At 49.1% G+C, this 22,586-nt stretch overlaps 2 protein-coding genes across 20 annotated transcripts in view; one reads left to right on the plus strand and one right to left on the minus strand.

Moving 5' to 3' along the window:
• The window catches only part of Rab37 (RAB37, member RAS oncogene family), a 67,082-nt gene that overhangs the window by 23,595 nt on the left and 20,901 nt on the right, over window positions 1-22,586 (plus strand).
• Window positions 1,575-22,266, minus strand: Cd300lf (Cd300 molecule-like family member F). Of its 18 annotated transcripts, none has more exons than XM_087570900.1 (7): window positions 22,019-22,266; window positions 11,138-11,479; window positions 9,231-9,339; window positions 5,483-5,622; window positions 3,465-3,571; window positions 2,796-2,924; window positions 1,575-2,474 (listed from the first exon to the last, which is right to left on the minus strand). In XM_087570900.1, the coding sequence occupies exons 1-7, from the start codon at window positions 22,047-22,049 to the stop codon at window positions 2,310-2,312; spliced, it is 1,023 nt and encodes a 340-aa protein (XP_087427026.1). In that variant the 5' UTR covers window positions 22,050-22,266; the 3' UTR covers window positions 1,575-2,309.

Below are 22,586 nucleotides of genomic sequence, written 5' to 3' on the forward strand. Positions count from 1 at the left end.
TGTGACCGCATGTGATACCAAAAAAAAAGATGAATTCCTTGCTAAGCAGCATGGATGTGACTATTCGCGCTGTTTAGGGACAGACTACTTAAAATAAACCCAAAAATAAATGTGCTTTATGCACAGTAACTAAAGGTGGCACTTCAATGACCTGGTGCAAGGCTTTGACTGCTCCCTCCCTCCCCCCCCCCCCCCCCCCCCGCTCGCCTCCAGTCTGTTCCGATTGGAGATCTGTATGTAGGAACTTCTTGCTCCATAAATCTCAAAACATCCTGGGTCGAAACAATCTCACTCCAGACTTACCAGCCCAAATGGCCAACTCAATAGTCAAACTTAGTGCTAGATAGATGGCTCAGCAGTTAAAAGCACGGACTGTTCTTCCAGAGGACCAGGATTCGATTCCCAGCACCCACATCGTGGCTCACAACCATCTGTAATTCCGGTCCCCGGGGATCCGATGCTGTCACTGTACGTGCATGGTACAGTGTCAAGGACACGTACGATCAGGCAAACACTCATACACATAAAATAAAAAGTAAATAAAATCTCGAGAAATCGAATAGTCACACTTGGGGGTCAGCAAGACGGTTTAGCTGGTGAAGTATTTGTTATGCAAGCCTGAAGGTCTGAGCACAAGGTGGAAAGAAAAACTGATTCCTGCTTGTGTCCATTACTCGTGTACCCACCCATACAAATAAAGAAGGGCTAGCAAGTGACCTTCTTGAGAAGGGCACAGTATTTCTTTGTTAGTCTACTTTTCATTGCTCTGACAAAATATTGGGACTATAACTTAACTTCTAATTCATGACTTCCTGACTCGGTTGCCTTGAGCCTTTAGCTGGCACGAACATTGTGGCAAAGGAAAGCAACTCACTTCCCAATTACCAGGAAAAGGGAAAACAAGAGAGGCGTTCCCACATCGCCTTCAAAGGTAGACTCCTGGTGACGTCACTTCCTACCATTAAGCCCCGCCTTCTAAAGGTTCTGCTGACTCCCAAACACCACAGACTGCGAATCAAGCCTTTAGCGCCTGATTTAGTGGGAGACGTTTCAGACCCAAACTGGAACATCTCGTAAGGAAAGAGAAGAGGCTGGTGCAGGATGGGCAGAGCAGAATGAGGGGGAGTAGATGGAGTTAGGGTTCGCGAGGCAAGCAGGAGCCATGGGTTCCCTTGGGCCTCAAAGGCAGAGGAAGAAGCCATGGCGGTTATAAGGAGGGAGCCATCAGCTCTGAGCTTTGAAAGGACTTACTGGTTTCTGGGAGGAGCGTTAACTTGAGCAGAGGAAGAAAAGAAACCAGGCAGAGAAGAAATAGCTGTTCTGCCTAGGCCACAGCACCTCTTTTGAGGAGACAATCGCCAGGACCCCAGAATGAAGGCGCTAAGCCCGCTATCTATAAATGCTGCATTCTAAACCAAGCGGTGGTGGTGCACACCTTAAATCCCAGCCCTTGTGGGGCAGAAGCAGGCGGATCTCTGGGAATCGGAGGCCAATCTCGACTACAGAGCGTCTAGATCAGTCTATAGAGTTCCAGATCAGCCAGGACTATCTCAAAAAAACCAAAGGCAAGGAAATAAATGAAAACAATACAGCTTTATTCTTGTACAATTCTGAAAGTACACAGTCAATTCAACAACCCTAGCAGGACTAATGGCTCTAAGATGTCCCACCCAGGGGTCTGTCTGATACTTGTCTTGGTTGACTGCTGGACGCACAGCATCCTGGCTCCTGCTGTATCCCTCCACCTTCTGCTTCTGTTGTCGCCTCTCTCCACCCCCTCTCTCTCCTCCCCTCTTTCTCCCTTCCTCTCCCCTCCCCCTCCCCCTTTTTCTCTGACTTGCTCTATTCCCCTTTAAAGGGACCCTTGTAGCTTTATATGGGACCTACTTGGATAATAACAGACTTAAATCTCAAAATCCCTAACTTAAACACATATATATCTGTCTTCCTTTGTAAGAATAATTCACAGATTTTGGGTATGAGGATGAAAATGTCCGGGAGGGGCACCCGTATGAATAACAATAAATAAAGGTTGGTTGCCATTATTATTGCCACCGTTATGAATTACACAGCATCCCTGAAGCAGCCTGCCTGGTACCTTCCAAGGTGCGTTGGCTCTATGTGGAGAGATGTGGAAGGAGCCTTAATTCACTGGAGCCCCCCAAGGCTGAACTCCAAGCTCAAGGTAGAGCTGAAGACCATGAGAGATGAACGTTCAGAGTTTCAGTCGCCCGCCAGGCCTGGTAAGGAAGCAGGCACAGAGGCCGATGTGCAAACGCATGCTCCCGGGCCACCTTCAGGGACCAAGATCAAGGCATGGGCCTCCTGATGCTGCTGTACTCTGTGGTCTCCTCTCCAAGGTTTGTCCTGGGACCATGGGTGACAAGGCAGGCAGTGTTGCTGTAAGTAGGTTCCTGACCCAAGCTCGCCAAAGACAGAGCAGCGTATGAAATCTCCTCCCTAGGGAAGGGAGCCTAGGATACAGAAGGTCACAAAGTCAGAGGGGCTGAAGTGGCCACCCGGCCGGACAAGACAAGAGAATTCTCAGAGTCAGGTCTCCCATGCTGGTAGGAACCCCAAATAACCTTCAGCCACACCACAACAGAGCCCCCAGCTCTGCCCCAGGAGAAGCACTTCCCATAGGATTGTGAGCCACTTGGGGCAGTCTGGGCTGCCAAGTCCTCGCTCCGTTCAGACCCCACCCCCATCAGCTGTGTCCACATGGGCGTGGGGTTCACTTTCCAAGGGAGCGAGGCGGCGGCAGGCTCGCATCTCCATGGCCCCACAAGACGTACCATGGTGACGTATTCCACTTCCTCTTGGTGGTCCTTGCCAGAGGAGGACATGGAGGAGCCCTTTTTCAAAGGGGAGGTTCTGGGCTGCTGCAGTGACAGGTTTGCATAACAGAGATCATCCTCCAGAGGCTGTACATGGGGTTTGGGGGGACACAAGATGTGAGTCACAGAATCAGCCTGTGGAAACAGATTCTACTTTCTCTGCTTTCCTGCGAGCGCCTCTCCTCCCCTCCGCCCCCACTCCCACCCCCACCCCACCTCCTGCCCCTCACCACCAGCTCCTTGTGCTCCCCATTCCCAGACCAATTGTGCTTCCCCAGTCTGGCTGTTTCCAGACCCTTCCTCCCCCTTCCTCTGTTTCTAGGCAACACACACACACACACACACACACACACACACACACACACACAGCTGTTTCTAAGCAACACACACAGACACACACACAGACACACACACACACGCACACACACACACAGACACACACACAGACACAGACACACACACAGACACACACACAGCTGTTTCTAGGCAACACACAGACATGCACACACACACGCACACACACGCGCACACACACACACACACATACACACACACACACACACACACACACACACAGGGAATCTGGATTCTTGGGTTTTGTGGCTCATCTGAAACATTTGGACATACAGGCTCCAAAGAGGTGAAAAAACAAGGAAAAGAGGGAGAGAGAAGCCTGCTGGTCTCTTCGTCTGGCCTCTGGGACACTTTTACCTGCCCTGAGGGTGGTCCAGCAGCTAAAAGACAAAAAGGAAAGAAAAGCAATCTGCAATTAGAGAGCCCATTCTTGAGACTTGTGAGGTCCCTACATGCAGGGAAGGGAAGGGGCGGGGTACAAATAAGCCCAGACCAGGGGTACGGTTTCGATTCTGACCCTTTGAGAAGCACAGTCTGTGACACCGGACATCTCTGAGATGAGTGCTCCGTTTCTCCGCCAGATCTCATAGAATTGTACAAATGATCAGTGGGCAGCCCTGCCAGCTCCCAGCTCTCCTGAAGTTGAGATTCCCCCCTGCAGGATCCCGGGTTTCATTTGTAACTTCAGATATATTCTGATTATCCCTCTACCTGATGCATCCTTCAAGGTCACCTCAAGGTCATGCCTGTTCACTAGATACTGGACCACCTAGTCCTCCTGTCACCACCCTGTCCCTCCTCCATCTAAATTCTGCTTCATCTTCAGATGGGCTCTGAGCCACAGGGTGGCTGGCCCTGACCCCTCCAGGTACTTGGCCCTGCCTGACAGCTGAGTGTTCTGCCCCCAGCTATGATGCCTACACTGGGCCAGCACAGCGGGGACAAGGTTTTTTGAGGGGATTGGGGAAAAGAGGGATTGTTGGGTTTTGCTAGTTTTTTTTTCCCTACCCTCGACCCTCCTCCCTGCCCACATCCCATGCCCAGCTCTGGAGACAAAAGAAGAAAGGATCGCCCTCTGTTTTTAGTATCAAACGACCTCACACCTAGGAATAGAGAGAATACTTGAACTTGGTGACGGTCAAGGCATCTGGGAACAGAAAGGATGGATACTAAGCAGGGTCTAGGGTCAGCAAGATGGCTAGGTGGGTAAAGTTGCTTGCTGTGTAGCCTGACAGCCTGAGTTTAATTCTCGGAACCCACATGATAGAAGGAGAAATCCAATTCCCTCGAGATGTCCTCTGATCTTCACACACGTGCTATGGCATGCACACATGGGTGCATGGGTGCGCGAGCGTAAACAAATACGTAATTTAATCTTTTTCTTTAAAAAGTGCATAGTGGTGCACGCCTTTAATCCCAGCATTGGGAGGCAGAAGCTGGTGGATCTCTGGGAGTTTAAGGCTAGCCTGGTCTACGTGTTGAGTTCCAGGACAGCCTGAACTACAGTGAGATCCTGTCTTGCAATAAACAAAAGGTCTAATCTATCCTCTGAGACTGTAAGCCATCTAGGCTGGAGTTGGGGATGGAGTCTGGGTTGAGGTTTAGGGGGAGGGAACACCTCAGGCCGAGAGCATTCTGAGAAACAACCTACAATTACTTGAAAATGTGGAAGTGAAGCCAGACAGGAAAAGGCTTGGCTGACCTTGCGATCTCTGAGAAATCGTGTAATTCTGAGAGAAAGGGCTGCTCTTCACTGTAAAGCGGGGGCACCCAGAACAAGTAGGTCAGCCTGGGATGGGACTGATGGGCAGAGAGGAGCCAAAGCTGGGGTCACATCGATGCTCCTGATGCCTGGAGTTACAATACTCAATCACACTCGGACTTGCTGTGTGTCCGAGTGTTTGTGTGCCTGTGTCTGTTACGTGCGTGTTTCCTTCTCCCATGTAAGCTCAGCACCTCCTCCACAACTGCATTTCCCTAGAATGGGCTGCTCTCCTAAAGCCATTGTTACCTCAGCCACCAAGGCCAAAATTAGGAAACACAGGAAGAGGCGGTCAGAGAGGAGCGAGGATGTGTAGAGCAGGTAGCTGACTCCAGATTCTATACATGGGGTTCAAGCTCCAGCTGTCTGCCAACCTCTTGGACGGCCAGCTGTTGGTGGCCTTTCCAGCACAGCCTCTCCCAGACTATGTGGATGGATAGTCCCTCAGACCCCCTCTCAGAAGGCAGTGCTAGCCCTGAGCCCACACCACCATCCAACCAGCCCTAGCCTCAGGGTCAGGCACACTCACCTTTCTTCTGTCTCCTCACCATCCTCCAAGCAATTAGTGAGACCACCAGCAAGAGAAGCAACAGGGCTGCAGAGATGACTGGGAGGAGCACGCTGAGATCCAGAAACCCATTACCGTCGCCGACACCACCACTGTCATACCTGGAAGGGCAGGGGACATGGACACCTGAGCCTATGCCTTCCTTCTCTGAGCCCAACCCAGCCACCTGATAGCAGGGGACGGCCAAACACCTTATGGCCTACAGAACTCTGGTTTCCAGCCAGGGAACCCTCCTCACTCTGAGCACCTTCAAAGGCTGTGTGTGGAAGCTCAACAAGAACTATAGAGTGAGGGCTGGAGGGATGGTTCAGTGGTTAAGAGCACTGACTGCTCTTCCAGAGGTCCTGAGTTCAATTCCCAGCAACCACATGGTGATTCACAACCATCTGTAATGGGATTCAATGCCCTATTCTGGTGTATCTGAAGAGAGTGACAGTATACATACGTTAGTTAAATAAAATAAATAAATAAATAAATTTTTTTAAAAAAGAAGAACTGTAGAGGGAGAGGCTTAAATCAGGCTTCCTCGAGCCTGTGCATGCCCTCTCTACAGACTGAAGAGTGTCTGTCAAAAGTTGTGTTTACCAAGAGTCTATGAGTATGACCTATGTGCACAGAGGATCTTTGCAGACGTGACTGAGTTAAGGTAAAACCATCTGGATGAGGGTGGACCCAATCCAACGTCCATGATCCTTGTTTGAAATTTGGTTTGGATGTTTGTTTTTGTTTGACTTCTTGTTTTTGGTGTGTGGGTTGTTGGTGTGTTGGTTTGTTGGTTTTGGTTCCTTGAGGTAGAATCTCAGATAGCCCAGACTAACTTTAAACTCAATAGGTAGATGACAGCCTGCCTCTGCTTCCCGGGGGCGGGGACCACCAGTGTGCACCGCCACTCCTTACTAAGAGAGAAACTTGGACTGAACACACATAGAGAGAAGCCACATGACAGGGATAGGATTCCAGTGACACAGCTACAAGTCCAGAAACATCGGCATTGCTACCAACAGGGGCTGGGAGGGGCTGGTAGTTTAGAGGGTATTCTGTTCCTGCAGAGAACCCAGGTCCCGTCCCCAGTACCTGTGCATGGAAGCTTACAACTGCCCAGTTCCGGGGCATCAGAAGATACCAGCGTGGTTCACAGATACACATGCAGACAAGCGCTCATATACAGAAAACAAAAATAAATATTTTCAAATATATAAATTAAAAAATATCGCTGCCAAACCTAGAGGCTAGAAGAAAGGCTTGGAACAAGTTGTCCCTTGGGAGCCTACAGAGGTGGCTGTATTTGAAGATAGATAGGGTCTCTGGGTGAGGTCACTGGGATGCGCTTTAATCTAATGCAAGCAGGGTCCTTACAAGAAGAAACTGGGGGCAGGGAGATGGCCAAGTCAATGAAGTATTTGAATTACAAATATGAAGACCTGAGTTCAAGCCCTAGGACCCACATTGAAAAGCCAGGTACGGTGGTATGCTCCTGCCATCTTGGTACTGAGGAAGTGGAGATGGGGGAGTCCCAGTCTAGACTACTTGGTGAGCTCCAGCCAGTGAGAGGCTCTAACAAACAAAGATGCACAGTGCCTGAGGAACAACACTGGAGGTTGTCTAGGCCACACACACACACACACACACACACACACACACACACACACACACACGAGGGGGGGGCGACAATAACAAACAGAAGGAGAAGAGGAAAGTGAGCTACTACATATTAAGAAGTCACTTGGGGGGTTGGGGATTTAGCTCAGTGGTAGAGCGCTTGCCTAGGAAGCACAAGGCCCTGGGTTCGGTCCCCAGCTCCGAAAAAAAGAACCAAAAAAAAAAAAAGAAGAAGAAGAAGAAGTCACTTGGAAGGCCACGAGTGTGGTTCCGTGGTCGAGTCCTTGCCTAGCGTGTGTGAGGCCCTGAATTCAGTCCTCAGAACTGCAAAACCCAAACAAACAAAAGCCTCAAGACAGAGGGCAAAACAGGGAGTAGGGTGATGGGGTTCGTGGTGGTAGAAAGAGTGGGCATCTTCTGTGAGGCTTTGTGGAAAGGTCCCATCAATAGCGGCCCTTGGGAAGAACTGAAAACAAAGCCAAGAGACTGGACAGATTACTCAGTGGTTAAGGGCACTAACTGCTCTGGTTGAGGACCTGGGTTTGGTTCCCAGCACCCATGTGGTGGTGACAACCATCTGTAACTCCAGTTCCAGGGGATATAACTCCCTCCTCTGACATCTGTGCACATCAGGCATGCACATTAGAGCACAAACAAACACACAGGCAAAGCACTCCTACACATAAAATAGACTGATTCATTAACTCAAAGCAAATACGTGAAGGCAAAGTTATGGGGGCAAAGAGACCAAAAACTAAAAACATCAAGAGGCCTCTCAGATTCAAGAAAGTGCTTTGATTGCAGGTGTCTGGGCAGGTTACTAAAGAGAAAACCAGGTTCTGGCCTTGCTGTCAAAAAACTTCTATCCAAGATCTAGGGTCAAGATTCACTGGGAAGCCACCTAGGCTGTGTTTCCACTCCTGTAAAATGGGTACATTTGTATCTGTCCATTCCTCCTCCTGGGGTGATCCTAGGCAGGATCAAAGAAGACGTCAGATGAGGGCTGAGGTGCAGTTCAGCTGGCAGAGTACTTGCCTGGCACGCATGAAGCCCTGAGTTCAATCCCTGGCAGGCACGAACTGGGTATGGGAGCAAGCAACTGGGATCCTAGCAAGCAGGAGACCGAGGCAGGAAGACCAGAAGCCCAAGGTCATCCTCAGCTACATCGTGTGTTCAAAGTCAGCCTGAACTGCAGGAAACTCTGCAGGGGTGATGAAGAAAAGAAAATGAGAGGAAGGGAGAGGAAAGGAAAGGAAGAGGTGGCTAGTGACCTCGAGGAGCCATCAGAATCACCAATGTGCGCGTGAGCACGTATGTGTGTGTGTGTGTGTGTGTGTGTGTGTGTGTGTGTGTGTGTGTGTATCTGTGTGTGCACCTGTGTGCAGTGCCCTCAGAGGCAATAGAGGGTGGATTCCCTGGAACTGGAGTTATAGATGGTTGTGACTACCACATGGCCGCTGGGAATCTACTATAAAAGCAGCTAGTGCTTCAAACCACTGAGCCTCCTCTCTAGCCCCCTTAACAGTTGTTTGAAGAGCTCTAGGGGATCAAGTCCTCCACAGTTCTCCATGGTCTCCTAGAATTTGGACCAAAAGCCATCCCTGTGGCCCTACAGCTCTGTGTCACACACACACACACACACACACACACACACACACACACGAACACACACATACATGCACACAAGCATCCAGCCACACTACACACTATCCTTGCTGACTTCCCATCCCCCCCTCTCACTGAGCACTATATTCATGTCTCTAGAACACAACACATGCCTACCAGAGAGAAACTAACTCCAGTTAAAGAAGGATGAGTGAATGAGCAAATGGACCAGCAAACCTACAAGCCACCCTCTGTTCCAGGATTAGGGCTCACTGGGAACTGAAGGCAAGCCGGGAGGGCCAGCATTTTGAACTATAAGAATATAGAGTCTGAGAGGTTGGGGGTTTAGCTCAGTGGTAGAGCGCTTGCCTAGGAAGCGCAAGGCCCTGGGTTCGGTCCCCAGCTCCAGAAAAAAAAAAAAGAATAGAGTCTGAGACTTCAGAAACTATTGGAAGAATTTGGCCTAACTGGGGTACAGAAGACAGCAGCATCCAAAACATCTTACCTGTTATCAGAGTAGTGGCTGGTCTGCGTTGAAAGCGTGCTGGTCTCTTTTACAGTGGTTGTCACTGTGAAGATGGTGGTGGTGGAGGTGGTGGTGGGCGTTGTTGGCACTGTAGTGGGTGACTGGGTTGCTTGGCATGGGACAGATAAGAACACTAATCCAGCCACCCACTCACAGTGTGCACTTGCTCTGAGCCTGAGAGGGAGTGTGAGCCGTCCCAGCCGGAGGACCCTGGAGCAAGGCTGCAGCAAGCGATTATAGCTGTTCTATAGTATCCTCTTGGCCTCTATGAGAGCCCAGAGATTCCGAGGCAGGTAGGGCTGGAACTAAGTCCAAGGAGGATGGTGAATAAGGACAGTTGAGGTCAACTGCTGTGACAGTGCCTCAGCCAGTGCCTCCCTCCAAGAGACGGGGAGTTTGAAGAGTTGCTAACATAACCTAGATTTGAAACTTCTAAGGTCAACAGCTAATATTGGAGCTAAAGAGATGCTGTTAAAAGCACACAATGTGGGTTGGGGATTTAGTTCAGTGGTAGAGCGCTTGCCTAGCAAGCACAAGGCCCTGGGTTCAGTCCCCAGCTCCGGAAAAAAAAAAGAAAAAAAAAAGCACACAATGTCCTTGTCGAGGACACAGGTTCAGTTTCCAGCACCCACCTGGTGGCTTACAACCATCCATAACTCCACTGATACCCTCTTCTGGACTCTATGGTCACGTGACATACATGGTACACATATATGTGTGCTAGAGAAAACACACACACACACACACACACACACATATATATATACATATATATATAAACATCTTTTAATAGTAAAGAAAAAGTCCTAAGAGTCAGGAGGACACATTGCTTGGGACAAATTACCAAGCTTCAGTAATGAGGGCAACCTTCTTCCAAGGGTCAGGGTTCAGCAAGTTAATGCAAGGTTTGCACCATAGTGAACTTCAGGGAGTCCTGGTAATGGTGGAAAGACTGCTCTCATCTACTACCTCTATGTTCCAAGTGCCCTGTGACCTGGTACTGCCTGTCTGAGGCTGGCCATGCAGAACCCAAGAGAGAAACTACTCCAAGCTGATACACCAAGACCACTGAGCTGACATCACCACCACCACCACCACCACCGCCATCACCACCACCGCCATCACCACCACCACCACCACCATCACTGCCATCACCACCAAGAGCTCTGCATTCTAGAAGGACTCTCAAAGAGAACATTATTAATGGGGACGAATGGGCTTCTTGGGACATTGCAGTCATCAGAAATGCAACTGTGTGTAAAGGTTTTCCAGACCTTGCCAATTAGACCACAACGCCAGAACTAAGCTGGTACCATTTCCCTCAGGATAGATACAGAGGGACGGAGAACAGCATCAGGTGAAGGCAACACCCAGAGCTCCTCAGAGAGCAATGCAAACTTTCCATGGAACTCAAGGACAGCATCGGCAGGAACTAGAAGTGGTATCTCTGGCCTATGAGCTGGAGATGGGAACAACCACCCTGTCCTGGCCTGGAAATAGACCCAACATGGAGCAGTGCAGTGAAGAGGAGGGGAAAGTGCATGGAATCTCCGGGCTGCTTCTCCAGAGGCCCAGGGTTCGACTCGATTCCCAGCACCTACGTGGTGACTCGCAGCTGTCTGTAACTCCAGTTCCAGCAGGTTTGGCACCCTTACACAGACATGCGTGCAAACAAAACAACTGTGCACATAGAAGAAATAAATAAGTATTTGAAGAGAGAGAGAGAGAGAGAGAGAGAGAGAGAGAGAGAGAGAGAGAGAGACCTGTCTCTTCTAATATGGGACCACAGGACTCTGCTTCCCCCACAGCTCTATTGAGTGACAGCTAATTCCTGAGAGCTGAGAGACCAGAAAGGGCACTTAAAGAGATGTTCACACACCTCTTACCTGGGTTAATGCTCACATGAACTTTAAACATGTGATCATATCCAGCCTTTGTAATTCCACACCAGTAAATGCCAGCATCGCTCATCCTCAGGTCCTCCATGGTCACTGTGAAGGTGAAGTTTGTCTGGTCGTCCCTGATGGACACATGGTTCTCCTTCACCAAGCGCTCTGATGCATCGGTTTCAACTTGAATCTCACAGGAACTCCTCTTAGGTCCTCGGCACCAGTACTTGCTGTAATCCTTCCACCATGAGCCATATCGACACCACACTGTCAGGGAGCCCTGCTCGTAACCGCTCACCTCCTCTGGACCTGTGACTGGATCCTGAGCAGTGAAGCAGCCTGGAAAACACAAACACATGGATCACTGATCTCCTACTCTAAGGTCGGGGCACAGTACCAATTCCAAAAGCATCTTTAATTGAATAGTGATCAAAGGATAGACACCTCTTCTCTGAGACAGGTGCCTGCCATCCCTCAACATCCTGCTGGGTCAGAGGAGCCAGGAAAATTCTGGAGAAAACAATTAGAGCCAAGCATGGTGGCATAGGCTTTAATTACCGTACTTAGTAGAAAAAAAAAAAAAAAAAAAAAAAAAAACAGGCAAATGTCTCTAAGTTCAGGGACAGCCTAGCCTACATAGCAAATTCCAAGATGGCCAGGACTACATCGATACCCTAGTGTGGACGAGACCGTGGCTTCCATCTCTAACACCTACCCCACACACACATAAACGACATTCAGGTGTGGTGTTGCACACACCTAAACCCATCAGTCAAGAGGCTGAAGCAGGAGGACCATGAATTTAAAGCTAGCCTGGACTACAGAGTGAGACGTTGACTCAAAAATCAGTTATTCCCTGCAATGTGTGTGTGTGTGTGTGTGTGTGTGTGTACATGTGTGTGTGCGTGCATGTGTGTATGTGTTTGTGCGTGTGTGTGTGCGTGTGCGAGTGAGTGTGGTGTGAGTATGTGTGTGTATGTGTGTGTGCTTTCGTGTGCATGTGTGTGTGCGTGTGTGTGCGCGTGCACGTGTGTGTCTGTGTGTGCATGTGTGTGTGATGTGTGGGTGGAATCACACGCATGCTTGATGCATGAGGCTGAGTGAATATCCAAACAGCAGAGGAAGACTCAGTTACCCTGTTCTATTCTGCCTCATACTTTTTTTTGAGATTTATTTATTTTTAAAAGAATTACTTAATTTTTATTAATTTTATTTATATGAGTCCACTGTAATTGTCTTCAGACAAACCAGAAGAGGGCATCAGATCCCATTACAGACGGTTGTGAGCCACCATGTGGTTGCTGGGATTTGAACTCAGGACCTCTGGAAGAGCAGTCAGTGCTCTTTTTTTTTTTTTTTTTTTTTTTTGGTTCTTTTTTTCGGAGCTGGGGACTGAACCCAGGGCCTTGCGCTTCCTAGGTAAGCGCTCTACCACTGAGCTAAATCCCCAGCCCCCAGTCAGTGCTCTTAACTGCTGAGCCATCTCTCCAATCTCTCCAGCCCCTTTAAGATTTACTTTTATTTTATGTGTGTGGGTGTTTTGCCTGCCCGTATGTCTGTGTGCCACATGAATGCCTGGTGCGCCCTCAGAGGCAGAAGAGGGTGTCAGATCCACTGGACTTGGAGTTACAGATGATTGTGACCCACTGTGGGGCTGCTGACAAAACTGAGTCCTCTGTAAGAACGAGTGCTCTTTAATGGCTGAGCCACTTCCCGCTTTCTTCTTTTGAGACAGTCTCTCACCTGCGTCTAGGGCTATGCTACTGGCCAGCAAGCCCCAGCAATCCATCCCTGTCTCTACCCTTCACAGCACTGGGTGACTGACAGGTACATGAGCAGCCACAGCTTGGCTTTGTAGGTGGGGACTGGGATACGAACCCATGTCCTCTTGCTCACACAGTGACTGCTCTTACCAACCAAGCCATCATCTTTCCAGTACAAAAGCCCACATGTGTGTGATGGCCTCTTATAGTGATCCCCACACTGCACTGGAGGAGAGAGGTAGGATCAGAAGATCCACATCTACAGGACAGGGATTCTTATATGGGCTGTTGCTGGAGGTCCCAGTGGGCTCCTATAGTCGCCCACCTTGGCTGAATGACTCTGGTTTCTGTATTCCGTGGCCTCTCACACACAGGTCCCATTGTCTGCATGAACTGCGTGGGTGCATTTCCCAAACAGACAAACTCATGATTTCCAGATGGATTTTTCCATTCTGTTCCCTTGACCTTCGTGCCCATCCCATTCTGGTTTCATGCTGTCCTGCCCCGGAGTTTTCTTGACAGTGAGAGGGGTTTCTTCTGCTTTCTCACCTTGGAAAGATTCGGGCTAACACTGAAATGTTCCTTTGTGAGAATAATTTTTGGGAGCTAGCAAGATGGCTCAGTGGGCCACCAAGCCTGCTGACCTGAGTTTGATCCCTGGGACCTACATGGAGGAAGGAGAGAATATACTCCTGAAAGTTGTCCTCTGATGTCCTCATGCAAGGCCACCGGCAGGAATGCACACAGCACACACATGCACAAATAAGGGAAAGGAGGAGGAAGGTAGCTTAGCATTTATGAAATATCCTTCAACTGATCTATGCTGAGCCCATGCTTTCCTTACGTGTGCCGTCTGTCCTTATGCTGCAGTTTTCTACTCAGTTATTGCTTCCTTCCCTCTGTCTTTATCAAAGAAGTTCTGAGGTTGAGCTGGGGCACATGTTAGCCTTTTGTTGTTGTCTCTATGATAAAATATCAGGCAGAATCAACCTGAGACGTGAAGGGTTCTTCTGACTCATCACAGCAAGGAGGAGGTGACAAGAAAGTGACTCACAGCCTGACAATCAGGAAGAGCAGTGAGGGCTGAGAGAGATAGCATAGAGAGAAGCGGGAAAGAAAGAGAAGGAGGAGGCAAGGAAGAAGGGGAGGAGGAGGAGAGGAGGAGGAGGAGGAGGAGGAGGAGGAAGTGGAGGAGAAGAGCAAAAGGAGGAGAAAGTGGAGGAGGAAGGAGAAGAGGAGGAATAGGAGAGGAAGACAAGGAGGAAGTGGAGGAAAAGAGTAAGAGGAGGAGGAAGTGGAGGAAGAGGAGAGGAAGAGGAGGAAGGAAAGGAAGAGGAGGAATGTGAGAGAGAGGGGAGGGAGGGAGAGGGGGGGCTGTACCAACTGTCATTTTCCCCTTATCCCATCTGGCTCCCCAGCCTGTTGAACGGTACTGCCCATATCAGCATGGGTCTCCCCAGTAGTTGATCCTTGGGAAACACTCTCACAGACACACTTCGGAGGAGAGGTATGGTTTCCTAACCTCGTGGGCATGTATCAACCCATTGTACATTAACCGTTACAATGTTATCACCTTACTTTCTAAGTTAATTTCCCATCTGAGTAGTTTTCTCCCTATTTCCTTGAGATTGCTACATGTTATCATTTTCTGGGTTACCTTGTTAGCAAACCTCGTTCCAAAACTAGCAAGATGGCTCATTGGGTAAAGGTGCCTGCTACTAAAACTGACCAGCTGAGTTCAATCCCCAGAACACACACACACACACACACACACACACACACACACTAAATAAAGGTAAGACAACAACAAAAACCTGTGCTCCAAGCATAGTTGGTGACACATGCCTACAGTCTTAACACTGCTAGAACCCAATGTGAACTATGCAGCTAGTTCAAGGACAGCCTGGGCTACATAGGGAAACCTTGTCTCAAAAAAAAGAAGAAGGAGGAGGAGGAGGAAGAGGAGAAAGAGGAGGAAGAGGAGGAAGAGGAGGAAGAGGAGGAAGAGGAGGAAGTGGAGGAAGAGGAGGAAGAGGAGGCAGAAACATTGGGACCAACAACTCGCTTGGTAGAGTGCCCTCTTGGTGAACATGAGGTCCCGGGTTCAATCCTCCCAGGGTGGAGGAAGATTAATGAACACTCGAGTGTTGATGAATGGAGGCATATTTAGAGCTCAGGATTTATCTTGTTCTGCCTTTAAAACTGATATATAATCCACATGCCGTAAATTTAACTCATTGAGCACACCCAGCTCAGTGGGTTTTAGAGCAGTCACAGCTTCATGACTACCTCTGCTGTCTAATCCCAGAACTCTTTTTTTCTGTCATCAGCATAAAGAGCTATCTCACACTAGTGACAGTTGCTTCCCTTGGTGCCTGTCTCCCTGCCTTCTCACCACTAACACTTATCTACTTCCTGGCCCCATGGACTCATCTACTCTGCGCATGTCATAAGGCCGGCGTCATATAGTATACAGTGGTATTTTGCCTCTTCCTCCTGGCATCCGTATAGTAGTCGGTGTCCCTGCGTACTTCGGTGTGGTGTTCCACTGCATGACCTAACCGTGGACCCAAGTGGGTCAAACCTTAAGATTGTTCACACCTTTTAATAACCTCTCTCTCTCTCTCTCTCTCTCTCTCTCAGTCAGGGTCTTACTATCCCTAAATTTCTTTTCTTTTTTTATGTGTATATGTGTATGACTATCTGCTTATGGGTATGTGCACATGACTACAGGTTCTCATGAAGCCCAAAAGGGACATCAGAGCTGGAGTGACAAGTGATTGTGAAAAACCCAGCACTGGGTGCTGGGAATTGAACTTGGGTCCTCTGGGGAAAGGAAAAAAAAAAAAAAAAAAAAAACAGCAAGGCTTCTTAATTGCTGAGTCATCTCTTCAGCCCTCAGGTCTAACTAACTAGGAAATGTCCAACAGGGAAAGCTGAATGCTGAATAACGCACTTCGCTACAAGATTCTAGAGCCCTGAGAAGCGGCTGCTCTAAGGGTATGAAATTGAAAGCCCTGGGCTAAAAATATTTCAAGCCAAGAGGAGAAGCTGGAGGGCACAGTGGAAACCACCAGAGTACAAAGCAAGAAAAGCCCCTTCAGCAGTGTAGCTCAGCATGCCCTAGAGCAGTGGTTCTCAACCTTCCTAATACCACCACCCTTGAAAACAGTTCCTCATGTTGTGGTGACCCACCCCTCCTCCCCACACACACACAATAAAATGATTTTCATTGCTACTTCGTAGTTTTGCTACCGTTATGAATCACAATGTAAATATTCCTAGAGACTGAGGGTTTGACCCACAGGTTGAGAACCCCTGCACTAGAGTATCTGCACACCCATTTACACCGGAGCACGAGCCCCGATAACCGAGCCACGGAGAAAAGTCCATTGATAAAGGAGACAACGCATAAATCCACAATTGTGCCTGCAGGAAAACACACTGACCTGGATACCGTCTTGTTAAAGAGAATAGGCCAGATTCAGAAAGACAGATATCACATGTTTTCTTTTTCTCCTGCACAAACTCCAGATTTTTTTTTTACAAAAAAAAAAAACATGGAAACGAAACAGAAGAGGGTATTTACAGAAAGGAAGGCAACCAGTAGACATGGGGGAGAAGACGAGAGAAGACAATTATCTAAGTACATGATGTGCACACGCAGAAAAAAAAAATGGCACGAAGAGCTCATGGTTTTTGTGCAATTTATTTCGAGACAGGGTCTCAGCCTGCACCCTGACTAGCCTGGAACCTGCTATGTAGACCAGGCTGTCCCTTAAACTCACAGAAAGTCACCTGCCTCTGTCTTCCAAATGAAGAGAGAGATTAAAGGTGCGCACCATTGTGTTCGAGAGTAAATTCTCTTTCTTTGAAATCAAAACTGTATCCATCCACTTACAGCTACATCCGTTCAAGCGTCAAACGTCATGGCACAGCCTATAATCCCAGTACCAGAAAAACCCCTTCTGCGGTCTAACTCGCCATGCACTAAAGCAGTGGTTCTCAACCTTCCTAACACCACGACCCTTGAAAACAGTTCCTCATGTTGTGGTGACCCCTCAGCCATAAAATCATTTTTGTTGCTACTTCATAATTGTTATGAGTCGTGTTGTGAATATTTTTGGAGGTAGACACGGAGGCAGGAGGATCACTAGTTAGAGAGCCAGCCTTGGCTACGTAGGGAGCCCCCCTCCCCCAATCTCAAAACACAAGAAGCACTCTTCTGCCTTAAAAGCCAAGCAGTCAGCCCTCTATCTGTGGCCTTGTCTCCTGCCTTTCAGTCCTCGGCCACTTCTGATAGCATCTTCTCTCACAGCTGCCATGAATCACCCCTCCATCAGTTCTGAGTGCAGAACTCTTTTATTCCTTCAGCGACCAGCTCCCACAATCATTTCTTCCCTCAAAGCCTTCCCTCCCTGGCTGGAATGCAATCACACAATGACAGCCCAGTCCCATCAGACATTCTCCTGAGCAACCAAGACTCTCCTGGCCCCACGAAGACCAGTGGGGCTCACCAATGTGTCTGTTTTAAATATAACCGGTCCCACAATAGTCCAGAACTGTGCCTAGGACGGGGTTTAAGAGCTCAATATTTCTGCCGCAGAGGCACCACAAGAATGGGGTGGTGAATGGATGGCCTCTTCTTGCTGGGCAACCACTTCCTTTGGTTGCCTGAGAATGCTCACCTGAGATCCAGAAGAGAAAGAGAGCCAGCAATGACAAATGCATCTTCTCTCACCGGATCACCTTGGGGGAGCCTGCCAGCAAGAGCAGGCTACATGCTCCACTCCTGAGTCTCCTGGGCCTCTGATTTCCCTCACTCTCACTCTGTTACTTCCTCCTTTAGCCACTTCCCGCTGGCAAATAAAACCAAAAGAGGAAGGAGGTAGGGTGAGAGAAGTGTAATGCAAGAAATTCGGACTTGTGAAAAGGCCTTTGAGAAACTTCACCCTCCTCGGCACTGCAGTGACTTCTCTGGAAAGAGAACTGGGGCCTCCTACCCTTTACATGCAAGTCCGCTAATTCTGGATGGCTTCAGCTAGAGCTAGAGTTGATGGAGGCCAGAACTTCAATAGGCTGAGGGGTGCCAAGAAGAGAGGCTCTAGAACAGACTGGAGTGGGGAGAGCTGAGGGCGCTGAGGAGGTGTCAAAAGCCAGCCTTGGGTTGGGGGTTTAAGCTCAGTGGTAGGGCGCTTGCCTAGCAAGTACAAGGCCCTGGGTTCAGCTCTGAAAAAAAGAAAAGAAAAGAAAAAAGCCAGCCTTATCATGGGTGGCAGGCACAGCTGTAATCCAAGAATTTAAGAGGCAGAAACAGGGGGATTCAAAGTTTGACTTGAAGCTGAGCTACGTGGTAAGTTCCAGACTAGCCTGGGCTACATAGTGATACCTGGCTAAGAGGAGGGGAGGAAGTATTGCTCTGCTCTTGCCTAACATAAGGGTGTCTGACCCTCAGCACCTTTACCCGTTACAAAATTACAAAGAGAGGGGCTCAGGATGTATGAACAGGGATCTACATACCCACAGGGCTCTGCTTTGAGAGCACTCTTGTTGATCTGCCCCAGACTACTGGGTAATAGATATGGAGTTAACCTGTATTCCCCAGAAATTTAGTGAGCATCCCAGGGCCGTCCCCCCACCTCCCACCTGGCTGCAGGAAGCCAGCTTGCTATTCATGACTTCTACCCTCGATCCCACACCCTCCCCTCCGCACAGTAACCACTTGTCCAAATAAGAAAAAAAGGAAGGCCAGCCTTAATGGTCATTCCTCATTCTGACAGTGTGGCTTCCATCCCACACACAGCCCTTTCCAGCAAGGTAGGGTTGCTTTGGGTAGGAGCCATAGACATGGTGCCCTCAAGCCCAGGCTGACGGGGAGTGGGGAGGCATGCTGGAGGACTGTTTACACTGCAAACACCAGCCTCTGAGGAGCCACAGTTTTTCCAGGATGTAGCCAGAGAAGGCCACTTGATTTACATCTCTCTAGGCCCATAAAGGAATGCCAACAAGGGTGCAGGAGCCTTTTACTCATGCTGTGGATCAAACAGGTTTCTTCCCAGGGTGCAGCAAGAGAAGCGTCCTTCTCCTCCCCCACAACATGTAGATGCCTTTCAGGGGAGTGGTCAACAGACTAGGGAAACCCTGAAAACGACGGGGACATGCTCATGGAGGGTCTAGGACTGACTGAGCAGAGGTAGAAAGAGGGGAAAAATAAAAAGCAGAACTGCCTGACAGACAGGAGCCAATGACCAGATCCTTTGATCCTGGTCCTCTCAAACTGGACCATCCAAGATGGAGGACCACTCTGTGAATCAGGAACACTGACTAATCCAAGCCTCTGTGAATTATAGCGAGACTGCCTCTTAAACAGGGGGCCTCTGGATTCTGAGAGACCCATTGGAGACCCCAGATACGGCTGGGTCATTGATTTCTCCATAACTCAGTTACCCTACCCCCAGCCCACCCAGGCTGCCATGTCCCCATTGGTGAAACAGGGCACTGAAGCCATTCATAGTGGTGCACACCTGAAGGTCAGCAATTCAAGGCCAGTCTCAACTACATAGTAAGTTCCAGGCTAGACATGAGCTCCTGTAGAACAGAACACCGAAGACTCTCCCTTCCCCAAAGCACTATGTGGGTTCAAAGTGTGTGTGTGCACGTGTGCACATTGTGTATATTATTTGTGGAGAGAGCTGTGTACACTCCTATAGTGCTGTATGTGACATGCAATGCTATGCGTACATGCGTCCATCCATGTGTGTGTATATGTGCACGTGTGTTTGTGTGCATCTGTGTGCTATCCATAGGGGTAAATAAATAAGTAAACAAACGCAACTTTAAAAGGAAAAAAGTAGACTATGGTGACCAATAGCCAAAGGCTGGGGCTGGAGAGATACCTTAGCAGTTAAAACCACATACTGCCCTGTAGAGAACCCAGGTTCAGTTCCCAGCACCTACAATGGCTCACTTGTAACTGTAACTCGAGGGGACCCAAGGCCCTCTTCTGGCCTCCCTGGGTACCTGCACTCACGTGTACTACCCATACAGAGACATAGAAAGACATACAAAATTAAAAATAGGGGGCAGAGGGATGGTTCAGTATTTAAAAGGGCACAGTGCTCTTCCTGTAGACTGAGATTGGTTCCCAGTGCCATGTCAGACAGCTCATAACCATCTATTATCCCAGCTCCAAGGACGCTAATGTACTCTTCTGGATTTCACAAGCACATGTAACAATCACACATGTGCACATGCGCACACACACACACACATGCATGTGTGCACAAACACACATACATGCATATAAATTATAATAATAAATCATGTTTTGGTTTTTGTTTGTTGAGACAGGGTTTCTCTGTGTGGCCCTGGCTGTCCTGGAACTCATTCTATAGACCAGGCTGACCTTGAACTCAGAGATCTGCCTGCCTCTGCCTCAGCAGTGCTGGAGTTAAAGGAGTGCACCACCTTTGCTGCCACTACCATCACCACCACCACCACCACCACCACCACCTCCACCATCACCACCACCACCACCATCACCACCACCATCACCACCATCACCACCATCACCACCACCACCACCACCACCTCCACCACCACCGTGGCCACCCTATAATAATAAATCTTTAAAAATCCACAGAATTGCCCTGCAGTAATGAGAAGCAACTGTCAGTCACACTTTCTCAAACTTGTTCCCCGAATCCTGACCTTGCTTGGCCTTGGGGTCCCTGCCTTCCTGCTTCTATTCCCAGCTGCACTTAGTAGGGCTTCTAGAACTTTGTCCTATAGTCGCTGAAGCTCAGTTGTCACACCCCTAGCTAGGTGGAGCTGCCATGCCAGATTTAGTATTCATAACTTGGAAATCTTTTTCTGCAAATGGTCCCAGGATTGCATCAGCTTCAGGCCTAACGTGGCTCTCTGGTGACTCCTCCCTCAGATTCACGTCCTCTTACCTCAGAACTTTTCTCTCTAAAGAGAGTCTGTTTCCCCTTGAACCTAGACAGACTGGTGACCTGTTTTGCCTATTAGAGCAGAAGTGGGGTGTAGCAGCCTCCGGCTCTAGCTTAGTGACCCCATATTTCCTCCTGCACTTCTTGTTTCTTCCAGGAACCAGCTGGCCTGCCGGATGAACAGTGGAGACAGAGAGAGCAGAGCTGAGCTGCCTTGATCACCAGCCAGCACACCCCAGTCATACCAGGGAGCCTAGCTGAGGGCAGAATGGCCACCTGGACCAAGTGCTGACTCAAATTGTGCCCTTGAGTCTGGAGTGGTTCGATGTAGCATTAGATTGCTGGTAGAGAAAAGCTAAGAGCCTCTGGAAGCAAGACCTGCCCTTCTACTCCAAAGCCATAGCTATTCCAGGCTCCTGTGTGCTACCGTCTGTCTCTCAGAGCACTTGCCCAGGGCTCCTTCTGCCTTTCTTCCCCCAGATCCCACCTCACAGTCTCTTCATGGCTGTTCAGATCACAGCCAGCCATGGATCTGTGGAGCTGTTGTGGGTCTGAACGAAAGCAATACACTTGTCTAGATGACTCGAGGTTAAGAGCTCAGACTTGCTCGTGCAGATTTGGTCCCCACCACCCACGTTGGGTGGCTGACAACCACCTGTAACTCCAAGTCGATGGGATTTAACGCCCTCTTCTGGCTTCCACATGCAAGCGCAACACGTGTGCATATACACACAGGCAGACACACATATACATGTGATTAAAAGTAAAGCCGGGGGCACACCTTTAACTCCAGCACTCGGAAGGCAGAGGCAGGCAGATCTCTGAGTTTGAGGCCAGCCTGGTCTACAGAGTGAGTTCCAGGATAGCCAGGGCTACACAGAGAAACCCTGTCTCAAAACAAACAAACAAACAAACAACAAATATTACAAAATTATACATTTGTCTACCTTACTAAACAGCACACTTATTTTAGGAAACAGAGAAGACAGGAAGGAGGAAATCCTGAAGAGAAGAAGGAATTACTTAGGCTCATGGTTTTGTCGGGTCGATTCCATGGCCCCTTGGGCCCTTGTGCTTGGGAAAGTGGTAGGAACACAAAGCAGAGGTGACTGACCTTGACATGGCCACCCAGGAAGCAGAGACTGGGGAATACCAGAACCCACCTAGCTTTCTCCAGGTTCCCTTCCATTCCATCTAGACTCTAATCTGTGGGATCATGCCGCCCGCGTTCAGAGTGGGTCTTCGGAGCACAGTTAATCCTCCTTGGAAATTTCCCCGCAGGCACACTCAAACAAACGTGTGCTTTAATTGTTCTAGCGTGTCTCAGTTCAGGGTTGACTCTCACACAGAGGTTTGTTCCAAGAAACTGACTTACATGATTGTGGGCTCTGTTTAGTCCAAAGTCCAAAACAGTGAAAGTCAACAAGGCCTGGACATTCTCAGCTGGGAGGGAGCTGAGGCTTGGGGGGGGGGGGGGCATGTTCCTCGTGCATTTCACGGGATCACTTAACCTCTGAATCGCTGTATGACTTCAGTCTAGCCTCTAACTTGCAATCCTCCTGCCCCGGCCTTCTGAGGGCTGGTTTTAGAGGTATGCACCAGCACACCTAGGCCAAGATACTACAATCTTGAAGTAAAAAGTCCTCCTCGGGGTTGGGGATTTAGCTCAGTGGTAGAGAGCTTGCCTAGCAAGCGCAAGGACCTGGGTTCGGTCCCCAGCTCCAAAAAAAA

This window comes from Rattus norvegicus, chromosome 10 (genome assembly GCF_021556685.1).
Source record: "Rattus norvegicus strain SHRSP/BbbUtx chromosome 10, alternate assembly SHRSP_T2T, whole genome shotgun sequence".
NCBI lineage: Eukaryota > Metazoa > Chordata > Mammalia > Rodentia > Muridae > Rattus > Rattus norvegicus.